Below are 25,339 nucleotides of genomic sequence, written 5' to 3' on the forward strand. Positions count from 1 at the left end.
ATTACTGGAACCTTTTACACTGTGTAATGACGTTGGAGATTTTTAATAATCATGTTAATAAAATTGAAAAATATTTTTAAAATCTAATCAGTAGTTCTTGTGAAAGGCTAGATATTATTGTATTGTCGACAGAGGATCTGGGTTAAATACAGAGACCCTGTTATATGGTTGTGTGTCCATTAAAACTATTGTGTATAAACATAGCTACATCGTGCGTGCTCTGCTACACCATCAGCTAGTATGAAATACATACTGGGGTGATGTGATGCAAAATCAGTGAAAAACCGGTCCTGTGTTCACTGTGCAATAGTAATGACAGCAGTGGGCAGGAAAAAAAGCTAAGGGGGCAGGTATGCAAACTTTACAGCAGCCAAAAAGAGCTCCTGGAAACTGTAAATTACTTTTTATGTCGACGACTGGAGCATTTTCAGTCGAGTACAGTTCCGCTCCAAGAAAAATAAAGTGAAGCCACCCTCATCTGGTGCCCAAAGGAACAGTTCATCCTGGCCCAGATAAAAAGCAGTACAGGACATGTAGTATCACACTGTACTGGGAAGAATCACTACTAGACAGCCAATCATTGCATGTACTTCAGTAATAATGGGGTTTTACCAGTAAAATGGTCACTTTTATTGGTTGATCATCTAGTTATTTACATGTCCTGCAGATTCTGACTGTCTGTAGTATTGTATGTTGAGTATAGTCCCAAGTTACAATGGTCTAGAAAATACTGCAACCTGAGGCCATTGTAAGGGTATTTTTACACGGAACGATAATCACCCAAATCGGCCCTATCCGGCCAATTATCGTTCCATGTAATAAACACATGGAACGCGGTCATGTGAGCGGATGTGACGTGCGTTTGGTCGCGCTCCCACCCCCCTCTATGTACCTGGGAACTAGGAGATGTTTACCCTAGAAGGAAGCTGTGGGATCCTGGGCGGAGAAGGCGGCATGTGAAGCCGTCCTTCGGTGACTACCTAGACTTGCTGATCGACTGACTGGTGATTATTTGCTGCTCTGCATCACGTGGGACGCTGAGGCCACGTGGGACGCCGGGGTCACGTGGGACGCCGAGCCCTCGGTGAGGACGGCTGGTCGGTAGCTGGCGGACTCTCGGGAATATCAGTGTGGACATTGAAGGCAAGGCCCTTTCCAGCAGCTGTCATCACTGGAGGAGCTGGGAGGAGGAGCGGCTGTACGGGTGGACGGTGATAGGAAAGGTGTAGCTGATACGTGTGGGACACAGCAGTGGACTGGACTGAGTTGTACATTGCAACATCTTCTGGAGGCAGACAGTTGGAGAGGATTGGGTGAGATCTTTCCTAGTCTTATTTGTGCTTCTTGTGCCATCTTTACCAAGATCCAAGTCTGATACATTAGTGTCACCTGGAGACGAACAATCGCAGCAATTTACACACTTTTTTTCATCTTCCTTAGGTGCCTATTAATAGTATACTTAATTGTATCATTGCCTTGTTGTTTGAACTCTGGACATTTCCTCCCTCAAAGTTGGACTGTTTTCTATTGGCCCACATATGAACTGTGTTTCAAGATCTATTTACCGACCTTTTTTTTTTTTTTTTTGATCTCCCTTCGTTCTTGCTGGATAGGGTGTATATATATGAATTTCTGCTTTCTTTTTGATTAGTGTTGTTATATTCTGGGAGAGAACCCTAAGGGGAATTGCATGTATTTATATGTACCTTCCCTGCTGACACTACACTAAATAGGTGGTGGAGAAGGTGGTGAGAGGGGAGGGGTTGGTGGAGAGTGAGAGGGTAGAAGGAAGTGTATGTATTGTTTGGAGTAGGTACGGGGGAGAAATAGAAAAAAAAGGGAAAAAATGGGTGCAAAAAAGAGAGCTGAGGAACCAAACAATAGGAAGTCAGGTGGTTATCCCACTCTGACTTCCCAGAGTAACAAAGGAGGCAATCAAAAAATTGCAAAGTTTCTCCAGACATCACTGAGCGAGCAAGGGGATAAAGGTGATGCATCTATGTGTGAAGATGGCAGATCAGCAGGTGAAGAGCATCTGGCTGATGTGGCTATGGGTGGACCCGTTGATCGTTCTGATGTATTAACTAAAATCCTTGATACTGTCCAGAAGTTGGATAACTCAGTCTCTGAAATATTATCCCAGATGGGTGGTTTAAAAGCAGAGGTGGCGTTTATTCGTACTGACATGGGCAAGATGGGTGAAAGGATGACGGAAGCAGAGATGAGGGTCTCAAAACTAGAAGATTCCCATGAGGAAATGGTTAAGGAGGTTAAAAAATTGAGGACGGAATCTGATGCTCACACCAGGAAGATCACTGAGTTAGAAGATAGAGCGCGTAGATCCAATATCAAGTTAATAGGCTTTCCCGAAGGGGGTGAAGGGAAAGATTGTTCCCAGTTCATATTTGATTGGTTGATCTTAAACTTTGGGCATGAAGGACTATCTAAGTTCTTTGGGGTTGAACGTAATCATAGATTACCTGTTAGACCTAACCCCCCTGGTGGGAAACCTAGACCCATTCTGGCTAAATTATTGTTTCATAGAGACAGAGACGTTATCCTGGTGCTAAACAGAGATAAGCGTGAATTGTTCTACAACAATAACATAATCGCCATATATCCGGATTACTCATACGAAACAAAAAAAGATCCAGTTTTATTGAAGTGAAAAGGAGACTGAGGAAAGCAGATATTCAATACTCTCTTGTATATCCAGCGAGATTTAGGGTAATATACGAGGGTAAATCCCAGTTTTTTGATAGCCCTGATGATGCGTGCCAGTGGGCAGATAGTAAGGGTCTGTAATGTTGGTATGGGCTCTTATCTTGGAGGTGGTACATGGGGGAGGGTGGGGGGTAGAGATGACAGGTTGAGTTAGAGGTTCTGAGACAAGGGTTGTGTGCCGGAGTCGGTAGAGCCATGTGGTGTTTTTGTTTTTTTGTCCCTTTTTTTGGGGGGGGGGGGGGGAAGGGTTGGGTGGTCGTTGGATATTCTCTTTTTTTTTTTTTTTCCTCTCTCTCTTTCCCCCCTCTTTCTCCACTTTTCTCTCTCTCTTCCTTCTGCGTCCCTGTTCCTTCCCGATTTTTGATTTTCTAAAGGATGGGTAAGATTAAGGTGGTATCTTGGAATATAAGGGGTTTGGCAGATAGAAGAAAGAGAGTGGCTGTGTTCGATACTATAAATAGATACTTACCTGCAATAGTTTGTTTACAAGAAACGCACCTGACTAGAGAAAGTGCTTCAAAAGAAATGGGCTAGTGAAACATATCATTCATTCTACTCATCTTATTCTAGGGGAGTTACTATACTTATTCATAGAGCCCTGTCTGTCAAAATATTAAATAGTAAGGTAGATTTGTATGGTCGTTATGTCATCCTTCACCTTGTGTGTGAGCAAGTAGAGATGGTGAGATGGTTCTGGCGGCAGTCTATTTACCCCCCCCCCCCCCCCCCCGCCCCTTACCCAAGTCCTGTTCTTGGAAATCGACCAGATTGTGAATTCATTTGGAGAGTGCCCCGTGATATGGATTGGTGATTTTAATGCAGTATTTAATGATTATACAGATAGATTGAGGGTGGACGGGGCTGAGAGGATGGGAACTCACTCTTCGCTTAAAAAAATAGCAGACGGTCTAGGCTGGTGGGATATATGGAGATTAAAGATGGGGGACAGACAGGAATACTATTGCGTTAATAAGACCCACAGAACTATGTCAACGATTGACTTAGCCCTTGGGAATGTTCGGGCTGCTGCTATTATAAGTAAAATTGGGTTTGGGAGGAGAGGATTTTCCGATCACATTCCCTTAAGTATAACTATAGATGGTGTAGAAAGAAGAGAAGTACAACCGATTAGGATTAACCCTATATGGCTACAACATCTGGATATTGATTTGGAGAAGGAGACTGAAAATTATTTTAATGATAACAAGGGCTCGACCACAATCAATTACGTCTGGGACGCATATAAGGCCACGTTAAGAGGTTCTCTTCACCATAGAATTGCATATAAAAAAAAAACAGGATAAGTTAAAGATGGAGGCACTTTATGATGTGGTCCAGGGAAAGGAGTCAAGATATAGAAGCTCACGGTCGAGAGAGGATCCAGGAGCAGGTGAGTATATGGGGTAGGGGAGGGTGACTCGGGGACGGGGGTGACTGGGGGGGGCGGGGGACGACTTGGGGGGTGGGGGGACATCACTTTTTATCCCCTGTCACCAATCATTCATGGTGACAGGGGATAAAAAGTTCCGGCGGCACATGGCACAAGCGATCAGCGGTATATAGTATATACCGCTGATCGCTTGTACCGGGACCCCACAGGGGGGGTCCCGATGACTGCCCCATGCTCTCCGCTACCTCCGGTGGCGGAGAGCATGGGGCTTTCATTCATTTTTCTTTTTTGATCACTGTGAACAGACATTAGTCTGTTCACAGTGATCGCGGCGGCCATCTTGGATCCGATTGGCCGCCGCGGGAGGGGGGGTTAGTGACTGGGGCACTAGGGGGCTGATCTGGGGTCTGATTTTTACTTATTTCATCTCCCCCCACCGTGGATTCACGGTGGGGGGAGATGAAATACAGCGGCGGCACCGGCCCATTAGTGACCGCCGTTTCGGCGGTCACTAAGGGGTTAATGGGGGTCAGCTGCGACATCGCAGCTGATCCTCATTATCTCCGGTGCTGTACACAGATGAGAGCGGGATCGCTGTCCCTGCAGCGATCCCGTTCTCATCACAAAGCCCCCTCAAGTCAGGAACGTATATGTACATTCCTACTGCACGGGGCATGTGCAATAGGAACGTATATATACAGATGGCTGACGTGAAGGGGTTAAGGATGTGGGAATTTGATATTGGTTCGGAAGTTGATTGGGATACCGTATTTGATTCAGTGCACTATTCTAGTTTGAGAGCTAATCACAGGATATCGCAACTTTTTATTATTTATAGGGTACACTATACACTGGTGAAACTATTTAGAATGAAACAAGCACAGACGAACGAGTGTAACAGATGTAGGGGCGAGGGGGGTATTTAATTCACCTGTTATGGCGATGCCCCAAACTTCATCGATACTGGGGGGATATTACACAATATTTATGTAGAGTAACTGGAATTAAACTGAGCGAGAACCCCAAACAATATCTTCTGGGTGATTTTTCAGATATTGTGTGCCCGACTGTGAAAAAAAAAAGGTTCTGTGTAGGGCTCTGTTTGCCGCTAGGAATTGTATCCTAAAGAAATGGAAAATGCCGCAAGAACCAACCCTTAGTGACTGGAAAAATGAAATGAAACTAGTTATTAGGATGGAGGGGATTGAGGCAGAGAGGAAGGGGAAAATCGAGCTATTCAATGAATTATGGGGGGGATGGCTGGATTAGGGAATGTGAGATACGCTCTAGGTGTCGTTGTGGGAGAGTGGTAGGGGGGAGAGAGGTATTATTGTTTTTTTTTTGTTTTCCTTTTATTTTTTCAGGGGGGGGGGCGAGGGGGGGTCGTATAGGGGAGGTATTTAGGACAGGACGGTTACGAACAATACACTTTGATATTATTCATTTGAGTTTTGAATTGGTTGAACCGAGATGGGCTTTTGTTTCTTCTTCTTTGAAAATTTTGTGATCTGTGGACTGGTCTGGGGGACCCCTGTTTAGAAGAGGTAGAGGTGATGTGGGGTAGTTTTGCTGGCACTTCGATTTTGAAGAATTGCGTTGGATGGGAAGGAGCTTGTTTGGTTTATCGCGGTTACTCGGGGGGGGGGCTAATGAGCTGGTTAGATACTGTTGACCCTTCTGGGGGAGGGAGATAGACCCCTCATCCTTTTTTTTTTTCTTCTTCTTCTTCTTTTCCCTTTTTATAAGTATGATTGCTGTTTTCTGTAGACTGAAAGGTAGTGGAGGGATGCCGATGGCTTAAGTCTTGTTTTTCAGGATGGAAGCCGGGGATTTCTTCTGCTATTTCTATTTACACATATACAGCGAGCTGATTGCTGGAATGGAGACCAGGGGAGTAATAATAGAATGAAGGGTGTCGTGATAGACATTCCTGAATGCTAAGTGAAACCTTGGTCCCTAGGCACGCTCCTAGTGGATGAGATGCCTGGTATTAGCGGTTGGATTCTAGATTCCCACGATGTGCGAGTTTGTGAGTCCTCTGTGAATCCAAGCAAGGAGAAATGGTAGGGAATGGAACGGAATAGAAGCTGAGTCTCATTGTATGGATGTGGTTCCCCCCCCCCCTTTGGAGAATTGTGGAGGGGTCTTCTCTTTTTGTCTCAGTGGTGTGTAGCTTTGGGTCTGACCGACTGGTTGCCACCTCGGACCCGCGGGGGCTTACAGCTCTTTTTCTCATTAACGTAATAGTTTACTCTGTAATAGGATGGCCGGATGAAGGGTCTGTATATGGTGGGGGTCTACCCATACTGGTCCATAGTTAATTCGTCTGTAAGATAGGTGGATTTTTGGTTGACTTAATTCTCTGTTCTACTGGGGTCATTTGAGTTCCAGGTCCGCTTTTGTTATCAAGGGGATCCATGATTTTATCGATGGTTTTGGCTGATTCAAATAAGGAACCAGTTTGCTTGTTGTTTGCCCAGTGGTATTGTTCAGTTTTATAATTAGTAAATGGTTGTACTTTGTTATTGGAAGGAAAATAATATAAATAAAGATAATTAAAAAAATAAACACATGGAACGATAGGCTGATCGTTGATATAGGTTTGGACCTATAATTGTCGGGAGCCGACCGCGCATTGCTGTGTGTAATAGTGGTGTGCGGTGCCGCGGCCAGTGATTGACTGAGCGGCCTGTCAGCTGAGACAGGCCGCTCTGAAGCTGGAGTGCGCAGGAGCTGGGGAGAAGAGGACCACAAGGGGAGCACTGCAGCATGGACAGTTAATGTATTCTTCTTTGCATACAATTTAAACAAGGGCTGCAAGGACATCGGTAACGATGTCCTGCAGCCCTTGTTAAACGATTTTTGATAAACGATTAAACGATTATATGTAATAGGCCCAGTAAACGAGTGCTGATCTAGCAGATCTGCGCTCGTTTACAGTTATTATCGGGCCCCCATCGGCCCGTGTAATAGTACCCTATGTTGAGGGATCACTGTATCTGACGTGTGTAAACTCCTCAACATCCAAGCTTCAGTAAGAAAAAACAGTAGTGTGCTAACACAAACACTGGTTACAACCAGAGAATCTGAAATTCCCCAACAACTCAGTGTCTTATTAAGACACTGCTAAATGGAGCAATTCCAGCACTTACATCAGTACGGTAGTGATCAGATGGTTAATGCAATTTCCTGGCTAATTCTTGTTGGTGCATTAATTACACAGTTTTCAGTCCGAAAGTTGAAGAAATTAGTAGAAAAATATCAAATGAACAAAATTTTGCTACCTGGGGTACAAAGGACATCAAAGATAAAGCTGGCCAGCATAAGAGGAAGCACAGGCCGATAGTCGCACAGTGTACCATCTCTTAAATCCTTAGCTCGTCCACGAATAGTGTTCATTTCATTAGAGTCTAAAGGAATCTTCTTAAGAAGAGAGACAATCTCGGATTCTTGGTATGCCAACTTTACCTACAGAGAAAAAGGTAAACTAAGTGAAAAAATAAGAACTATTAAAAGACTTTTAGTAAAGAGTATAACTAGTACTCACTAGGTTGTCAGAAAGGAGATCATATGACCCAGCTGCAGTAATGAAATGTATGCATGCGGCTGAACAGGGGGGAAACAACTGACACAACTGGTAGTAAGTTGCATCTAGGGGAAATAACTGGAGTGCTTCTTTAAAGGACGCAAAAATAAATAATTGTTAACTAGAATTAAGCAAACTTTGAACACACGTGGGATTGTCCAAACCCGAGCGTGCAGCATTTAAATAGCCATGACTGATGAAGTTGGATGCAGCACTAGGGAGTCCTGAAAAACATGGATACAGCTATATCTATGTTTTTCAAGACTCCCTAGGGCTGCATCCAACTTCAGTGGCCACAGCTAATCAAATTCTGCAAGCTCTGGTTCGGACAAACCTAAGCATGCTGGAAGTTTGCTCAAATGTATTCTTAACTTTGTTTTGCAGCTCTACAGGTGCTTTTCTAGGGGATTGGGCCAGAATCGCTAGATTTTTCTCTCCTACACATTAATAAGCATTGGTCACCCAATGAACTTGTTGCTGATTCACTAGTTGTCCTTTCTTGGACACAATCTGTTAGGTAATACCCACTACATACTGGGCGCACACCTCAAGACCTGCAGTGTTGGAGATGCTCTGACACAAAAAAGACAAAGTATCATTTTTAATGAAAGTATATATTATTTTTCTCTGCTCCTTTTTGAATGCAGGGACACATAATTACCTCTAATGCTTTGGTGGAAGCTGGGGGTCTCTGAAGCTCCAGGGCAAACATTCCAATACAGAAGGCCAGATTGTGGTACTCCTGACGCTCACTTAGCACAGTTAAAAGAAAAGCTGCTTTGGACAACGTGTTTGTTGCTATCCAAGTTTGCTTACTTGTTGAAACTTTGTTCTTCTTACCCTATAAAATACATAATTATAAAATCTAGTTTTCAGTTCAAACACATTTAGATAGATACAGCCTAACACATGATACATTGATTTGAGCATAAAGTAACATTTAGTTTTAGTTATCTGCTCCCAATATTGCAAATCTAGTCACATCAGCCAGATAAATCATTGAGGTTTACATTTACAGTGCAGTTAGGTGAGTACATAGGGGGAGATTTATCAAACATGGTGTAAAGTGAAACTGGCTCAGTTGCCCCTCGCAACCAATCAGATTCCACCTTTCATTCCTCACAGACTCTAAGGAAAATGAAAGGTGGAATCTGATTGGTTGCTAGGGGCAACTGAGCCAGTTTCACTTTACACCATGTTTGATAAATCTCCCCCAGTGTGTATGGGGTGGTAAATGTATGGCACAGTGATGGTGCACACTCAGGAGATGAGCTTGTACTATCAGCAGCAGGTCTCAGCTGTAACATACATCCCAGCTGTTTAACCCCTTTAGATTCCACAGGCAATGCTGACCTCAACATCTAAGTGGCTACACAGAGGAAGCGGAGGCCACTAGGTTTTGATGGCAAATAGAAAATTAAGAAAGGTCCCCAGCTTACGGAGACTCATCAGACGGCAGGGTCTAGTAGGATGCCTGTCATTGTTACACTGACAGATGTAGCAATGGTCATCTGGAGGGTGTTACCTCGACACAGCAATGTGTTGTTTTTGGATATTGTAATGCAGCAGGAATCAAGATAGGGTCAGTAACTGAAAAGAAATGTTAAACTTTGGTTTGTGTAATGAGTTGTGACATTGTACAGCACTTCTGAAGTCAGGGTAAGTTATCCTAAAGTGACAAGGACAAAGATTAGTATTGCTGCGTCTGTAATACACTACAACATGGAAGTACTCAAGTTTAAAGCTATGTTCTCACACAGTATTTCTGCTCAATATTCTGGTCAGTATTTTTCATCCAAAACCAGGAGTGGATTGAAAACACAGAAAGGCTATGTTCGAACACTGGTGAAATTATGTGGATGGCCGTCATTAAATGACAAATAATTACCAATATTTTAAAACAACAGCCGTTGTTTTGAAATATCATGCATTATTTGCTGTTAAATAACGGCCATCCACTTAATTTCAACAGTGTGTGAACATAGCCCTTCTGGTTTTGGTTGAAAAATACTGAGCAAAAATACTGTGTGGGAACATAGCCTCAAATTGAAGTGACCTAATGATCATATGGGACTGAAAGAAATTGGGCAAAACTTCAAACCAACCTAATATGTTTCTATGAAGAGGTAAGTAGAAGCCTGGATGGGGGGCGCAGCTGTGGATATTGTGTACCTGGATTTTGCAAAAGCGTTTGACACAGTTCCTCATGGGCGTCTGATGGGTAAGTTAAAGTCTATCGGTTTGGAAAGTTTAATGTGTAACTGGATTGAAAACTGGCTAATAATCGTACCCAGAGAGTGGTGGTCAATGATTCCTACTCTGAATGGTTCCCGGTAATAAGTGGTGTACCCCAAGGGTCAGTACTGGGCCCCCTTCTGTTTAACTTGTTTATTAATGATATTGAGAATGGAATTAACAGCAATGTTTCTATCTTTGCAGATGACACCAAGCTTTGTAGTACAGTACAGTCTATGGAGGATGTGCAGATGTTACAGGATGACTTAGACACACTGAGTGTTTGGGCGTCCACTTGACAAATGAGGTTCAATGTGGATAAAATGTAAAGTTATGCACCTGGGTACTAATAACCCACATGCATCATATGTGCTAGGGGGAGTTACTCTGGGAGAGTCACTGATAGAGAAGGATCTGGGTGTACTTGTAGATAATAGACTACAGAACAGCACACAATGTCAGTCAGCTGCTTCTAAGGCCAGCAGGATATTGTCATACATTAAAACAGGCATGGACTCACGGGACAGGGATATAATATTACCGCTTTATAAAGCTTTGGTGCGGCCTCATCTGGAGTATGCCGTCCAGTTTTGGAACCCGATTCATAAAAAGGATGTTCTAGAGCTGGAGAGGGTACAAAGACGGCAACTAAACTAATAAGGGGAATGGAGCATCTTAGTTATGAGGAGAGATTAAAAGAATTACATTTGTTTAGTCTGGAGAAGAGACGTTTAAGGGGAGATATGATTAACTTATTTAAATATATAAATGGCCCCTACAAGAGATATGGGGAAAAGATGTTCCAGGTAAAACCCCCTCAAAGGACAAGGGGGCATTGCCTCCGCCTGGAGAAAAAAAGGTTCAATCTCCGGAGGCGACAAGCCTTCTTTACAATGAGAACTGTGAATCTGTGGAACAGTCTACCCCAGGATCTGGTCACAGCAAAAACATTAGAGGGCTTCAAAACAGGGCTAGACAAGTTCTTAGACCAAAATAATATAAATGCATATGTATAGAACCTATCATCCCTCCCCTGTCCCTGTATCCATCCCCTCCTTGGTTGAACTTGATGGACGTGTCTTTTTTCAACCGTATTAACTATGTAACTATGTAAAAATAAAAAAAAATAATGGTTTTTAGAAAGAAAATCCTTTCCAATTAAAAGGTTTCTTTATGAGGGGCGTGGCTTAGCTATGGATCCGTGAGGACGCACCTTGTCGGAGCTCCGGGCCGCCGCACGCAGATCCACCCTTACACAAGCCTGTTACAGCACACTCCAGATGGCAAATCGCAAGGAAAAGACAGTGGGGACACCCCAGCACCCGGTTACCCGTTCGGCGGTGGCGTCCGCCCGCATAGACAGGTATCTCCAGCCGGCAGGATCCGGGACACAGGCCGCCGGCAGCGGCAACATGGCGCCTGCTGCACATCCGGCCCCTTCTCCCTGTGCCCTCCGAGCAGCCAAACTCACCTGCCGGTGTCCTGGCCAGCTCCTGCGGGAGCTTAAACAGGCCCTGCCCACGAAACAGGACTTGGACGCGGTTGTATGCCGCATAGAATCTGCGCACCAGCAGGCTATAGCGGAGGTGCGCACAGAGGTGGAGGAGCTGGCCCAGCGCACCACAGTAGTGGAGGGATCATCCGCCATTTTGTCCTCCAGGGTGGATCATCTGGAGAGTGACATGGCGCGCATCCGCCAACATTCCCGCCATCTCAAACTCCTCCTAGATGACCAGGAAAACAGGGGGAGGCGAAACAATGTACGTATAAAAGGCCTGCTGGAGCTTCAGGGGGGCGATGAACTGCCTCGCAGAGTGTCTGAGCTCTTCAACATGGCTACCTCCAGACCTCTGGATTCTACTTATGCTATTGACAGAGTACACAGAGTGGCGAGGGCACCGGCGAGGGAAAACGCCGCGCCAAGAGATGTCCTGTGCCGCTTACACTACTACTCAGACAAGGAGAGCATACTGGCGGCCATGAGAAATTCGGGTACTATTCAGTATGAGGACACGACAGTGCGCCTCTTTCCTGACGTCTCCGCCCGCACACTCTCTATGAGACGCCTTCTGCAAGCGCTCCTGACAATAATTAAAGAGGCAGGGGCATCCTACAGGTGGGGCCATCCCTTCCAGGTCATGGTGCGCAAGGACTCCGCTACGTTCTTCCTCAGATGTCATGAGGATCTCCCGCAGCTGTTCACCTTCCTGGACAGGCCTCCCATCTCCGTTCCGGATTGGCTGGCTGTGGACCTGCCGCCACCAACTGCGCAATTGCTCCACCGCAGATCCAGAGTCTCCACCGATCTGACCCATTCCCAACCTGTCTCGCCCCCACCGATTGTGGACCTCTCTCTGGGACTCCCGATGGAAGCTTAGAAGTCGCGGCTGCGACACGCCCGCATCCGTCTCTACTGTTTTCCACGATCAGGTCTCCATCTCCAGATACACCCGCGGGAGCTGACTAGAAACAAGTTTCCACCGTGTCATCAGCCGTCCTTGTTGTAATGGCCCGGCGATACGACCACTTTCCTGGCCTCGACGGGGTTGACACAGTCGTACTGCCTCCCTGCTTTCTGTGAGGATCTGTTTATGGAGGATCCGTACTCCGTCTGTGCTGGATTCGTCGGCCATCCCTATAGCTGGGCCGACGCAGGGATGGACTTCTGTTTTTAGTCTGCTCGCACATTATGTTTCCACTCTCGGGGACTGCTCAGTCCGATCCACTTTCACCCGCATATGTTTCGCACTCTGGTGCCCACTGGTGCCTTCTTGTGTTGCCTCATTAAGTTTTCTCACTGTTCTTAGTTGTAACTTAAGTCTTTGCCCTGGGCCCTCTGCACCCTAACACCCATTGCTGTGTTGGGGATGTGGAGGCTCAGTGATCGTTTTGTTCTGAAGGGTTTTGTTGGATCTGTAGGTTGTGGCTCGGGGCCCCTCACCCCATGGTTTTCTACGTCTCCACTCTATCTTTCTTTGTCTCTCTTTTCCTTTATTTCTTTCTGGGAGCTCTGCCTCCGTTGAGCACGTACTAGTGCTACCTGTCCTCTCTCTCTGGTTCCCCCCCCTTCTATCCCTCCCTGTTTTTTTTCTTTTTCCTCCTTCATCCTCTTCCTTTCGTACCTTCCCTCCTCCCATCCGTTTGTTCTCTCGTCCCTCTTCCCCACCTTCCCTACTCTGACCCTTCCTCCCCCCCCCCTTTTTTTTTTTTTTTTCTTTTTCTTTCTCTCCTCAACCCCCCCTTCCCACTCTCTCACGGGCAATGGCCTCTCGGCTTCAGGGTAACCTGAAAGTAGGTTCCCTTAACGTTAAGGGCCTACATGATTGTGGCAAACACTCCATTATGATGAATCTCTTTAAAAAGCAGGATATCCATGTCGCCTTTATCCAAGAAACGCACATGCTCCCCACTCATAAGTTTTCCCTGACTAACTCTTGGTTCCCCTTCTCCTACCACAGCTATTCACCGATCCAGAAAGCAAGAGGTACTAGCATCCTTATATCCCGTTCGCTACCCTGGGAACTCTTGGACACCCGGTGTGATGAGGAGGGCCGTATGATTCTTGTGAAGGGTAGGATCAACGCGCAGGTATTTACCTTTGCCTCCCTCTATCTCCCTAATTCGGGCCAGGCGCATGCAATGCAGACGTACCTCGATGCCATTGATGACTTTAAAGGGACAGTGTCACATTTTTGATTTTTTTTTTTAATAAAAGGTATTTAGAGAAAATAAGTGTGTTCTATTTTTTTTTTTTTTTTTACATGGTGCTTGAGTGTTTTTTAATCAATTTGATGCCTGCACAGGGGGCTGCCATGTTTATAGTGTCTGTGTGTGACGTCATTTCACGACACACACACAGACACTATACGGCACCTCCAGAACATTGGAGTGAACCGACGGAGTCCGTCTGGTTCACTCACACTGGAGGCTCCGTCACTGTGTACTGCGCATGTGCATAGACATGCGCAGTACACAGCTGAAGTACATGGGGCAGGGTGGTGGGGCCATTTTCGTGAAGCCTCTGGCCAGCAAGAGGCACGAGAGGGGAGGAGAGAGAGACCGCACAGTGAGTGTGCTGGAGAACACTGTGCAGCTCTCCCCCCCCCCCCCTCCCCCGCATCCCCCCACCAACCGTTCAGCGCACCGCCGGCGACGCCGCAGGCCAGGCAGGGGTGGTCTGGGTAGGACAGTCCCCCCCCCGTACAGTCACCGGGCAGCTGTGAGCTTCGAGCACGGACAGGCTGTAATACACCGTCCCGGAAGCTCACAGCTGCAGCCCCTCGGTGCACTGACTTCTCTGCTGCTCGGTGAAATCATTGTTGCAGAGCAGGAGAGAAGTCCGTGCACCGAGTGGCTGCAGCTGTGAGCTTCCGGGACGGTGTATTACAGCCTGTCCGTGCTCGAAGCTCACAGCTGCCCGGTGACTGTACGGGGGGGGACTGTCCTACCCAGACCACCCCTGCCTGGCCTGCGGCGTCGCCGGCGGTGTGCTGAACGGTTATCGGGGGGAAGCTCAACGCGGCCCTCTAACTGTACTGGGGAGCCTCTGCCCTGCCTTCTCCTCGGGCCCCCCCCCCCCCCGTTGCTATCCGTGCCCCCACCACCACCAGTTGCTCCCCCTGTCACCCCAGCCTCCCCCTCCCCTGTCACCCCAGCCTTCTCCAGCCTCTCCCTCCTGTCACCCCAGCCTCTCCCTCCTGTCACCCCAGCCTCCTCCAGCCTCTCCCTCCTGTCACCCCAGCCTCTCCCTCCTGTCACCCCAGCCTCTCCCTCCTGTCACCCCAGCCTCCTCCAGCCTCTCCCTCCTGTCATCCCAGCCTCCTCCAGCCTCTCCCTCCTGTCACCCCAGCCTCTCCCTCCTGTCACCCCAGCCTCTCCCTCCTGTCACCCCAGCCTCCTCCAGCCTCTCCCTCCTGTCATCCCAGCCTCCTCCAGCCTCTCCCTCCTGTCACCCCAGCCTCTCCCTCCTGTCACCCCAGCCTCCTCCAGCCTCTCCCTCCTGTCACCCCAGCCTCTCCCTCCTGTCACCCCAGCCTCTCCCTCCTGTCACCCCAGCCTCCTCCAGCCTCTCCCTCCTGTCATCCCAGCCTCCTCCAGCCTCTCCCTCCTGTCACCCCAGCCTCTCCCTCCTGTCACCCCAGCCTCCTCCAGCCTCTCCCTCCTGTCATCCCAGCCTCCTCCAGCCTCTCCCTCCTGTCACCCCAGCCTCTCCCTCCTGTCACCCCAGCCTCCTCCAGCCTCTCCCTCCTGTCACCCCAGCCTCTCCCTCCTGTCACCCCAGCCTCTCCCTCCTGTCACCCCAGCCTCCTCCAGCCTCTCCCTCCTGTCATCCCAGCCTCCTCCAGCCTCTCCCTCCTGTCACCCCAGCCTCCTCCAGCCTCTCCCTCCTGTCATCCCAGCCTCCTCCAGCCTCTCCCTCCTGTCACCCCAGCCTCTCCCTCCTGTCACCCCAGCCTCCTCCAGCCTCTCCCTCCTGTCACCCCAGCCTCTCCCTCCTGTCACCCCAGCCTCTCCCTACTGTCACCCCAGCCTCCTCCAGCCTCTCACTCCTGTCATCCCAGCCTCCTCCAGCCTCTCCCTCCTGTCACCCCAGCCTCTCCCTCCTGTCACCCCAGCCTCCTCCAGCCTCTCCCTCCTGTCATCCCAGCCTCCTCCAGCCTCTCCCTCCTGTCACCCCAGCCTCTCCCTCCTGTCACCCCAGCCTCCTCCAGCCTCTCCCTCCTGTCACCCCAGCCTCTCCCTCCTGTCACCCCAGCCTCTCCCTCCTGTCACCCCAGCCTCCTCCAGCCTCTCCCTCCTGTCATCCCAGCCTCCTCCAGCCTCTCCCTCCTGTCACCCCAGCCTCTCCCTCTTGTCACCCCAGCCTCTCCCTCCTGTCACCACAGCCTCCCCCTCCCCTGTCACCCCAGCCTCCCCCTCCCCTGTCACCCCAGCCTCCTCCAGCTTCTCCCTCCTGTCACCCCAGCCTCTTCCAGCCTCCCCCCGTCACCCCAGCCTCTTCCAGCCTCCCCCCGCCACCCCAGTCTCTTCCAGCCTCCCCCGTCACCCCAGCCTCTTCCAGCGAACAATAGCCTGTACATATACACACACATATATATATATATATATATATACACACATATATACATATATATATATAGAAACCGAGAAGAGGCAGCACTCCAATATGTGGTGAAAAACGGAAGATAATTTATTCACCCATCAATGTGCAACGTTTCGATCTCCCAATGAGATCTTTTTCAAGCAAGATCTCATTGGGAGATCGAAACGTTGCACATTGATGGGTGAATAAATTATCTTCCGTTTTTCACCACATATTGGAGTGCTGCCTCTTCTCGGTTTCTTTCATTACTAAGGTGGTCCTGGAGTCCGTCCACTGAGGTTGAAGCACCCACCTGAGCCACAGTGCCACACAGTGCCGTCCAGCCCTATATTCTTACACATATATATATATATATATATATATATATATATATATATATATATATATATATAGACACACATATAGGCTACGTTCACACAACGTCAATAAACGGCCGCTAAGAAACTGCCATTATTGCTGCAATTTGACTGCAATGGCAATACATTGAAGTCAATGGGAGGACGGACGTCCAATGCACACACGGCCGTTTTTCAATGCGGTGTGTGCATTGGACGTCCGTCCTCCCATTGACTTCAATGTATTGCCATTGCAGTCAGTTAAATTGTGGCAAAAACGGCCGTTTTTTGGCAGCCGTTTATTGACGTTTTGTGAACCTAGCCATACACACATTAAGGCTATGTTCACACTACGTAAGTTTCCAGCCGTAGCGTGTTCCGTGAATAAGCATCCGGAGACTTACGTAGTTTGCGTACAATGTAAAGTATTTGATCCCGGCTGCACAGTTCACACTACGTAAGAACTTACGCCAGGATCGTATACGGCAACGTAAATAATGAACCAGACCATTGTTTCCGGACGGAAATGCTGTAACTTACGCGCGTAGCGTAACATGCGGTCCCTTACGTAGTGGTGATTTCTTCTTTTTTCCACTCTTCTTTGCCGTTTCAAAAGGTTCTGTGGGGTGTCCGGGGCTAGGCGAAGCTTTCCAAGTAAAAGACCGCTGTCAGATCACTACGTATGCCGCTCGGGAAGCGTAAGTAGACTACGTATGGTCCGTATGTAGCCGGCCGCAACTAGCGTATAACGTAGCGTAGAGTTTAACACGTATATATCCGGCCGTGAAAATATGCGTCCGGATATATACATAGTGTGAACATGGCCCTAGGCTACGTTCACACTATGTTCAACAGCATCCGTTGCATCCGTATCAGATGCAGGAACGTTCTTTATTCACAATTGATTTGGTGGCTGTGCCCGCAAATCAATTAGCCATTCACTCCAGTGCAATGTGCGGCCGTACTGCACATTGCGCTGTGTGAACAGCTGATGTTTCCAGACGCTGTTCAGTGAACAGTGTCCGGAAATAATGTCCAGGAACATTATTCTAACGCCCGTTCTAAAGATCGGGCGTTAGAATAACGCTATGTCAACACAACGGGCGACATTGCATTGACTTCAATGCAATGCCACCCCTGCAGTAAAGAACGGACACTGAGGCAATTGCAATCAGCATCTGTTCTTTACTACAAAATGACGTTATGTGAACATAGCCATACACACATATATATATATATATATACACACACACATCTCTATCTATCTCCTATCTATCTATCTTTCTATCTATCTATGGCTGCGTGCACACTACGGAAATGCCGCGTATAACCCGCGGCGTATTCCGTCGCTCGTCCCCGCCCGTGCCATAGACATGTCAATTCTTTTGACGGAATGCAGAATCCGCCCGTGCACAAAACGGTGTCTATGTCACGGGCGGAAATGTGCGCCGCCGCGTGCGGAGATGAGCAACGGAATACGCCGCGGGTTATACGCGGCAATTCCGTAGTGTGCACGCACCCTATCTGTGTAATGTGTGACACAGCGGACACCAGAGAACAATACTCTGGTGCCTTTACTCTCCTGTATATGTATACCCTCTACCTGTGTAATGTGTGACATGAGTTATCTGTATGAGTGTAACAACAATACTATGTGCATTCGGGGGATGGGCGGCTGTATGTGGTTCTGCAGCGAGTTGAGGTGTATTAGGAGGTTCTGCAGCAGCTGAGGTGTATTATCGGCTAGGGACATGCTTCTTGTATCTGTACTGCTGTGCAGACAACAACAAAATGGCTCTGCCCAACAGTACACATAATATCACCTTTCTCCTCTTTGTTCTTTTGTGAAAAGAGGGGGGAGGTGATGATGTCACAGCAGCTGAGCAGGGACTGCCTCTTTTTTTCAGCATCCCTATTTCAGGCTGCTTTTACCAGCAGTTTCCTGCTGGAGCTCCCCCTGGTGGCCATCACTGGGAAATATGGAAAATTCGATCGTTAATTTTTCATATTTCCTTACATGTAAAAAAAATAAAAAACATATAAATTAACAAAAAAAAATAACAAATTCACTTTTAACACTTTCAAAAATTTTTTTTACTTGCCGACACATTCCCTTTAAGGAGGGGATCCTGGTCGTTGGTGGGGATCTTAACTTAGCGTTGGATCCATCCTTGGATACCTCTAGAGGATCCTCACATGTTAGTCGCTCACACTTGTCCCGCATGAACGCCCTACTACACGAACACCAGTTAATTGACACATGGAGACTTGGCCACCCAGGGGACAGGGATTACTCCTTTTATTCCCCAGTACACGACACCTACTCAAGGTTAGACTATCTCCTGTAAAAACACGGACATTTATCCTTATTCAGAAATGCAGCGATTGATACCATTACGTTCTCAGACCATGCCATGATCTCTCTCACTCTGGCTCTGCCGGAACCGTACCCCGTGCAATAGCAGTGGCAGCTTAATTCATCGCTGATCCAGGATATTGTGGTCCTTGCGGACTTTAGGCAGTCCCTGACCGAATATTTCAGTACCAATGGAGGTGGGGAGTCCTCGGCTATGGTGGTCTGGGAGGCGCATAAGTGTGTGGCTAGAGGGATCCTGGTGAAACACGGGGCGTGCCTTAAACGGGAAAAAGCAGCTAAAACGACCCATTTACTGGCAGAATTACGAGACCTAGAGCAGGCCCACAAATCTGCCCCTACGGAAGATATTACGGTGAGGCTACTGGCTGCTCGGGAGTCCCTCCGCACTCATCTCCTGGACAAAGCCAAAGCCACATCGGTGAAATGTAGGCGCCATTTCTATGAGTTTGGGAATAAGTGCGGACGGACCCTTGCTAGGGCGCTGCGAGCTCAACGCACTCGGACCTATGTTCCCCAAATCGTTACTGACTCAGGAGGACGGGAGCACCTACCGGCTGGCATTGCGCGGGCATTCCGCAACTTCTACGCTGCTTTATACTCCACAGACCAATCTAATCCCCTAACATGCAGCCACTCTTTTCGTTCCCGTATCAGGGACTATCTAGCCCGATCTGGCCTTCCACGTCTCCCTGAGGAGGCTCTCTCTGCTTTGGAAGAGCCGCTCTCTGACACAGAACTCCGTGCGGCCCTTAAGGCTTCCAAGTCCGGGAAAGCACCGGGCCCCGACGGATTCTCCCTGGGTTATTAAAAGGCACTTGAACCACTACTAACCCCCTACTTCCTCGAGGCATTTAACTCACTCCCTGAGGGCACCTCGCTTCCCACTGACACAACCAGGGCGGTCATTTCAGCCATCCCTAAGGAGGGGAAGGACCACTCCCTTTGTGCCAGCTACAGGCCGATATCCCTTTTGAATGTTAACCTTAAGCTGTTTGCAAAGATCCTGGCCTCTAGACTGTCCCCCCTCCTTGGGGGCGCCGTTCACCTAGATCAGACGGGATTCTTACCGGGACGTGAAGCCCGGGACAATACCATTCGTGCAGTTGACCTGGTCCATCATGCCTCGGCCCACCGTACCCCTTTCATGCTTCTTTCTACTGACGCCGAAAAGGCCTTCGACCGTGTCAACTGGACGTTTATGGAGGAGACCTTACGGGCCTTGGGTTTAGGTCCAAATTTTTTATCTTGGATTCTGTCCCTTTACTCCAACCCCTCTGCCACTGTCCAGGTGAACGGCGTCCTCTCAGACCGCTTTCCTATCTACAACGGCACAAGACAGGGATGCCCTCTTTCTCCCCTCATTTTTGTGCTGACATTAGAGCCCTTCTTGAGAATTGTGCGGGGGACTGAGGATATCGGGGGTTTGCGAGTGGGCAACACCGTACACAAGGTAGCCGCGTATGCGGATGACTTGCTCTTCTTTGTGACTAACCCTCAGGTTACTCTACCAGTCATACTGAGAGAGTTGGAACTCTTTGCCTCACTCTCTAATTTTAAAATCAATTATGCAAAGTCTGAGGCACTCAACATATCATTGCCCGGTGAGACGGTGTTGTCACTTCGCGCCTCCTTTAGGTTCCGCTGGGCCTCTAAGGTGCTCAAATACCTAGGGATCAACCTCACTGCTGACCCGAAAGAGCTCTTCTCCGCTAACTTCCCCCCAATTCTTGCGACGGTTCAGTCCTGCTGCGCCAATTGGAGCAAGGGACTGTTCACGTGGTTTGGCAGATGTGCCATTTTCAAAATGAATCTGCTGCCAAAGTTGCTGTATGCCTTCCAATGCCTGCCGGTTCGTGTCCCGAAATCGTTCCTTAAGGCCGTGACCTCCGCTCAGACTAGATTCATATGGGGCGGTAAACCGGCACGGGTTAAACGAGCTTTACTGTGTCGCAAAAAAGACAGAGGTGGCGTTGCCCTCCCGGATATCCATCTGTATTACTTGGCGTCGGTCCTCACCCGGGTCGTGGACTGGTGTAGACATGCGGCACTGAAGCCATGGGTCCAAATAGAACAGTCCTCCACCAGCATTCCTCTAGCCTGCATCCCCTGGCTCCCCGGCCCCTCCCTAACAGACCTACGCTCACACCCGACGATAGGCCCAACACTCCTAGCCTGTGCCGGCGCTTTGGTCCGCAGCCGCGTGCTCCCACTCACCTCACCTATGTCACCGATTATTGGCCATCCGGATTTTGTACCTGGGATTTCGGACCCAGGCTTCAGAGCATGGGCGAGTGCCAACATTTTCAGAGCCTCCCACTTCATATCCCAGGCAACATGGCTGTCTCCTGCGGCTTTGGAAGCCATTTCTGACCCAAGACCACTAGGCGCATGGCGTATTAACCAACTTACACACTTTTTACACACTCTCCCCCCTACCGCACAATTCTCTACCTCTAAGACGTATTTGGAGACGTTGTGCGAGGGCTCTGGCCAACTACGTCATGCACTCTCTCTTCTCTACAACGACCTGCTGATCCCGCCCGACCAGGAACCCCCTCCATTTCTGACAAAATGGGAGAATGACCTCCACCTCTCTCTCTCTACGGCGCAAAGGTCTGACATTATGTCCCTTGTCCATAAAGGCTCCTTGAGCTCACGCTTCCAAGAGGCGGGCTATAAGATCCTTACACGATGGTACCAGGTGCCGGTGCGGTTGCATGCGATTTGGCCTGAGGTAGATCCGATGTGTTGGAGATGCGGGACTGCGGAGGGTACCCATCTGCATGTGTTTTGGTTGTGCCCGGTGCTCACAGCTTTCTGGGACAGGGTTAGGGAGACCATCCGGTGGGTCATTGGCCCCTCGGTGGACCTCTCGCCTGCCCTGTTCCTACTTCACCACACTGAGTTGTCCACAAAAAAGTACAGGCGTTCCCTGCTGCGCTTCCTGGTGATGGCGGCTCGCTCGTGCGTCCCTCTCTACTGGAAGCGCACAGTCCCCCCACCTGTTTCTCTCTGGATCTCTAAGGTGAATGAACTTATGAGAATGGAGGACCTGACTGCTGTGCTGCACGACCAGAACGCTCGTTTTACAGGTACATGGCTAGCCTGGATGGAGTTCCAGGACACGGCTGAATATGCAACCTTGCTGTGCCCAGAACCCTCCCAGAGCGCCGGAGGGACTTAGATGTCACCCTGAGTGCTTGCGGGCCTGCGATAGTTGGGGCACCTAGGCCTGGACATTGCCCTCAGACCTTCCCTGCTATTCCTTCTACTCACCCCCTTCCCTCCACCTCCCTCTCCCCCCCCCTTTTTTTTTCTTTTTTTTTTTTCTTTTCTCTCTCCTCTCCTCTTTCCTTCTCTTTCTACCGCAGTTCCTTCCTTTCCTCGCCTTTCTTTTACCCTGCCCTCCCCCCCCCCCCGGTCTCCCTTGTGGACCTCTCTCCCCCCTCTTCCCCTGTCCTCTACCCCTCTTTACATATCCCTACTCCTCTGTTTTTCTCCCACCATCTCCTTGCCCTCTGAACCTCAGCGTCTTTTGCTGGGAGTTCCTCTATCTGGTCCTTTAGCTGAAAAGGACGAAGGGGTTGACGGTTGGGGGTAGCCACCGGGCCATCACAATAATTTAGGGAGCATGTGGACACCGTACTCTCTCGTCTGATATGACATGAATGTTCAATTTTACCTTCCTATTCTACTGTGTACATTACATGTGTCCCCCATGGCCAAATGTTTCTTTTTTTTTTTTGCAACTCTCTGGCTCGGGGTGTGTTTGCCTCTGATTGTTCAGCTTTTCTTTGTCGGAAAATGTGGCTGTTAAATAAAGAATTTATAAAAAAAAAAAAAAAAAAAAAAAGGTTTCTTTATGAGGGAAGAGAATGTTCCATCCTTAGAGCCAAACCATGTACAGGACTAAAGATAAGACACCCAATCTTGCCAGTTCCACTCATTTAAAGGTGAGAACATAAGATTTTCCAATTAGGGTCCAAACTATCTTGTCAAGAGAAGAGGCCATGCCGACAACTGCTGGCATGTCATGAAAGTGTTTTGTTGAAAAATCCATCAAAGGGATACCTTAATTGTAAAATGTTATGGCTAGAGATAAGCGTAACTTGAGCATGCACAAGTCTGATCCTACGGAATTTGAATACCAGTCGTTGAAGAAATTGGATGGTGCCCTAGGAAGCCCTAGTTATGGCGAATGGCTATGCCATTGCCATTACATTCTGACCATTGACGCTATCACTTTTTCCTCCAATTTTTCTCCTGCACAGCAGTGCCCCAGTCCACTCGCTGGGCAAGAGAAAGCTACACAGCTCCTTTCAGGTATATAGGGCTGTTTTACAGTGTACCACACAGCAATAGTCAGGAGCTTTGTTGGCCAGGAAAATATATGGATCTTTCTTTCTCAGAATTGGTGAGGGGCTCTGGCAAATGGAAACCCCAACAGAAAAAAAGTGATTACATACTTGATAAAGATCTGTCAATATTTCTCACCTTGGTTGGGGGCTGCTCAACCTTGAGGTCAGGTGGATTCGCCAATAGATCCTGTGCTAGTTCCACTGTAAGACGGCATGCTTCATTGCTGTATCCATGAGCATACAGAGCCTCAGCACAAGCAAACAATACCTGAAACCAAATGGTAACATTATATGCACTGCAAGTTTTGGGATGATACATAAGATAATCATTGCTTTTTTATTACTTTTTTTCTTCTTCAAGCAGAACAGAATCATGTTTGAGTCAAAATACCCTCTCTTATATTGACAATGGGAGTAACCCAAGATGAGGAGAAGAAAATGGAAGACATGCTGGGTTAGCTTCATTGTGTTAATTTACTGTCTTATAAATAGCTCAGAGGCAGGTGTATAGTGGCAGTCTACTAACTTACGCACAGTAGGTACACCTCTAAAGTAAACGTAATATAAACTTTTACTTGGATATCAATGACCCATATTAATATCTGTATTGTGCACTGTATATTTAAATGCATTATGCTTAAAAATCCTATTATAACTAATTATAATAGCAGTATTAAAATAATTATATGCAATACTTTGCATAAATACTTTCCTGCCTACATCATATATCCAAAACCTGAGAAGCACACTATTCCAAAAAGAAAAAAGAAAATATCAAAAATGGCATAAGAACTGTATGGAAAACAATGACATCCATTGGCACCAACACATTTCCCACCACTCCAGATGCTTAGTCATGGTAACTATAACTAAAGGCTCCAGAAACATGTTACCATTCATGTAGATGTCATTGTTCGATTATTATTATTTTATTTTTTTTACTGGAATGGAGTGCTGGTCAAATTTGCATCTGTGATGTTGCCAACACCAAAGGGAAGCTGAAGTAGACAGAGTGGGTCAGCTGATGTGAAAAGTCATTGTTATCTTACTGACACAAGGTTAACTATGTAGTATATGGCACCAATTGTCACAAACTCTCTGAGGAGTCCACATTAATATACATAGTTTTACCTCCATTTTGTTTTCCTGGTCCAGAGGCTTTATTCCTGCAAATATATCATGCTCTTCTTCTGTTCCTTCCTCTGCTTTCTCATCCTCATTTTTAGCTGCCTCTTGTGGGTTTACATAGTAGGCATGATAGTCATCTTCATCCTCTCCCTTTTCACGGCTCCTACCTTCCTCTGCTTCTTTACTGTCCCCTTCACCCCCACCCACTGCTCCATCCACGGCCAACAGCTCCGGCTTAAGGCTTTTACCCTCCTCATCATCTGCAACAATTGGATCTGCCTCTCCACTGCCAGTGGTAACGGAAGTGTCCATTGCTGCATCAGTGTCAGGTTTAGACATTGCTGTACTGATGACAGAAGACTCTAGGCCTTCTGAGAAATAAACGCCTCCCTCATCCTCAAAGTTGTCTCTGTACCTTCTACTTAGAGGTGATTCAATAAAGCTAAAGGTATTACTAGCTTCAGCCCCAAGTGCCATGCTGCTATCATCAAGACTCATTTCTGCCATGTCTGGTTCTAGGGAACTGTCTTCACTACTCATCCGACGCTTGCCACTGTGTTTGTTGGCCAGACATTTACTTGCTGGTATCTTTGTTTTATTGACTGTGGATTTATACACAGCTTTCTCTCCCCCCTCTGTAGAAAGTCTCCTTAGAACTCTTTGAGGCGCTTCAGATGTCACTTTTCTTTTACCCACAAGCTCCTTGGGACGCACAGACATTTCCTGTGAAGAAGGACGTGACCGGTCTCCAAAGATCAGACAGCTTTCATGCCCTTGTGCACGTCCACCTTCACATACTGCCTCAGAGCACTGCAGGCGGCAGGTTCTTTGCTGAAAAGCTTTAACCCAACAGAAAGAGTTCTTCTTGTCAGTGCTGCAATAGGTAATTCCTGAAATGGGGTATGCCTCTTCCCAATTAAAATAGCAAGCCTCTACTGCTGGTTTAAAGCCTTGAAAAAGCTTGTCTAGAGACTTCTTATGCTGGCCCCTCTTGACATTCTCAATGACTTTTAGCTGCCATTGACGTAACTGAGCGCAGAGGTCCCGCCGCCTGTAACACATCAAATGAATAAAAATAAAAGCAAGAAAAAATTAATAATGTA

The 25,339-nt window shown here is 47.8% G+C and overlaps 1 protein-coding gene across 1 annotated transcript in view; it reads right to left on the bottom strand.

Annotated features, from left to right (window-relative positions):
- The window catches only part of ZSWIM8 (zinc finger SWIM-type containing 8), a 104,165-nt gene that overhangs the window by 23,109 nt on the left and 55,717 nt on the right, over positions 1-25,339 (bottom strand). The window contains exons 10-13 of the mRNA XM_069980599.1: positions 24,240-25,287; positions 23,245-23,376; positions 8,362-8,541; positions 7,399-7,582 (exon numbers count right to left, since the gene is read on the bottom strand). Coding sequence (XP_069836700.1) covers positions 7,399-7,582; positions 8,362-8,541; positions 23,245-23,376; positions 24,240-25,287 — 1,544 coding nt within the window. The remainder of the gene's footprint in view (positions 1-7,398; positions 7,583-8,361; positions 8,542-23,244; positions 23,377-24,239; positions 25,288-25,339) is intronic.

Source organism: Dendropsophus ebraccatus, chromosome 8, assembly GCF_027789765.1.
Source record: "Dendropsophus ebraccatus isolate aDenEbr1 chromosome 8, aDenEbr1.pat, whole genome shotgun sequence".
NCBI classification, from domain to species: Eukaryota; Metazoa; Chordata; class Amphibia; order Anura; family Hylidae; genus Dendropsophus; species Dendropsophus ebraccatus.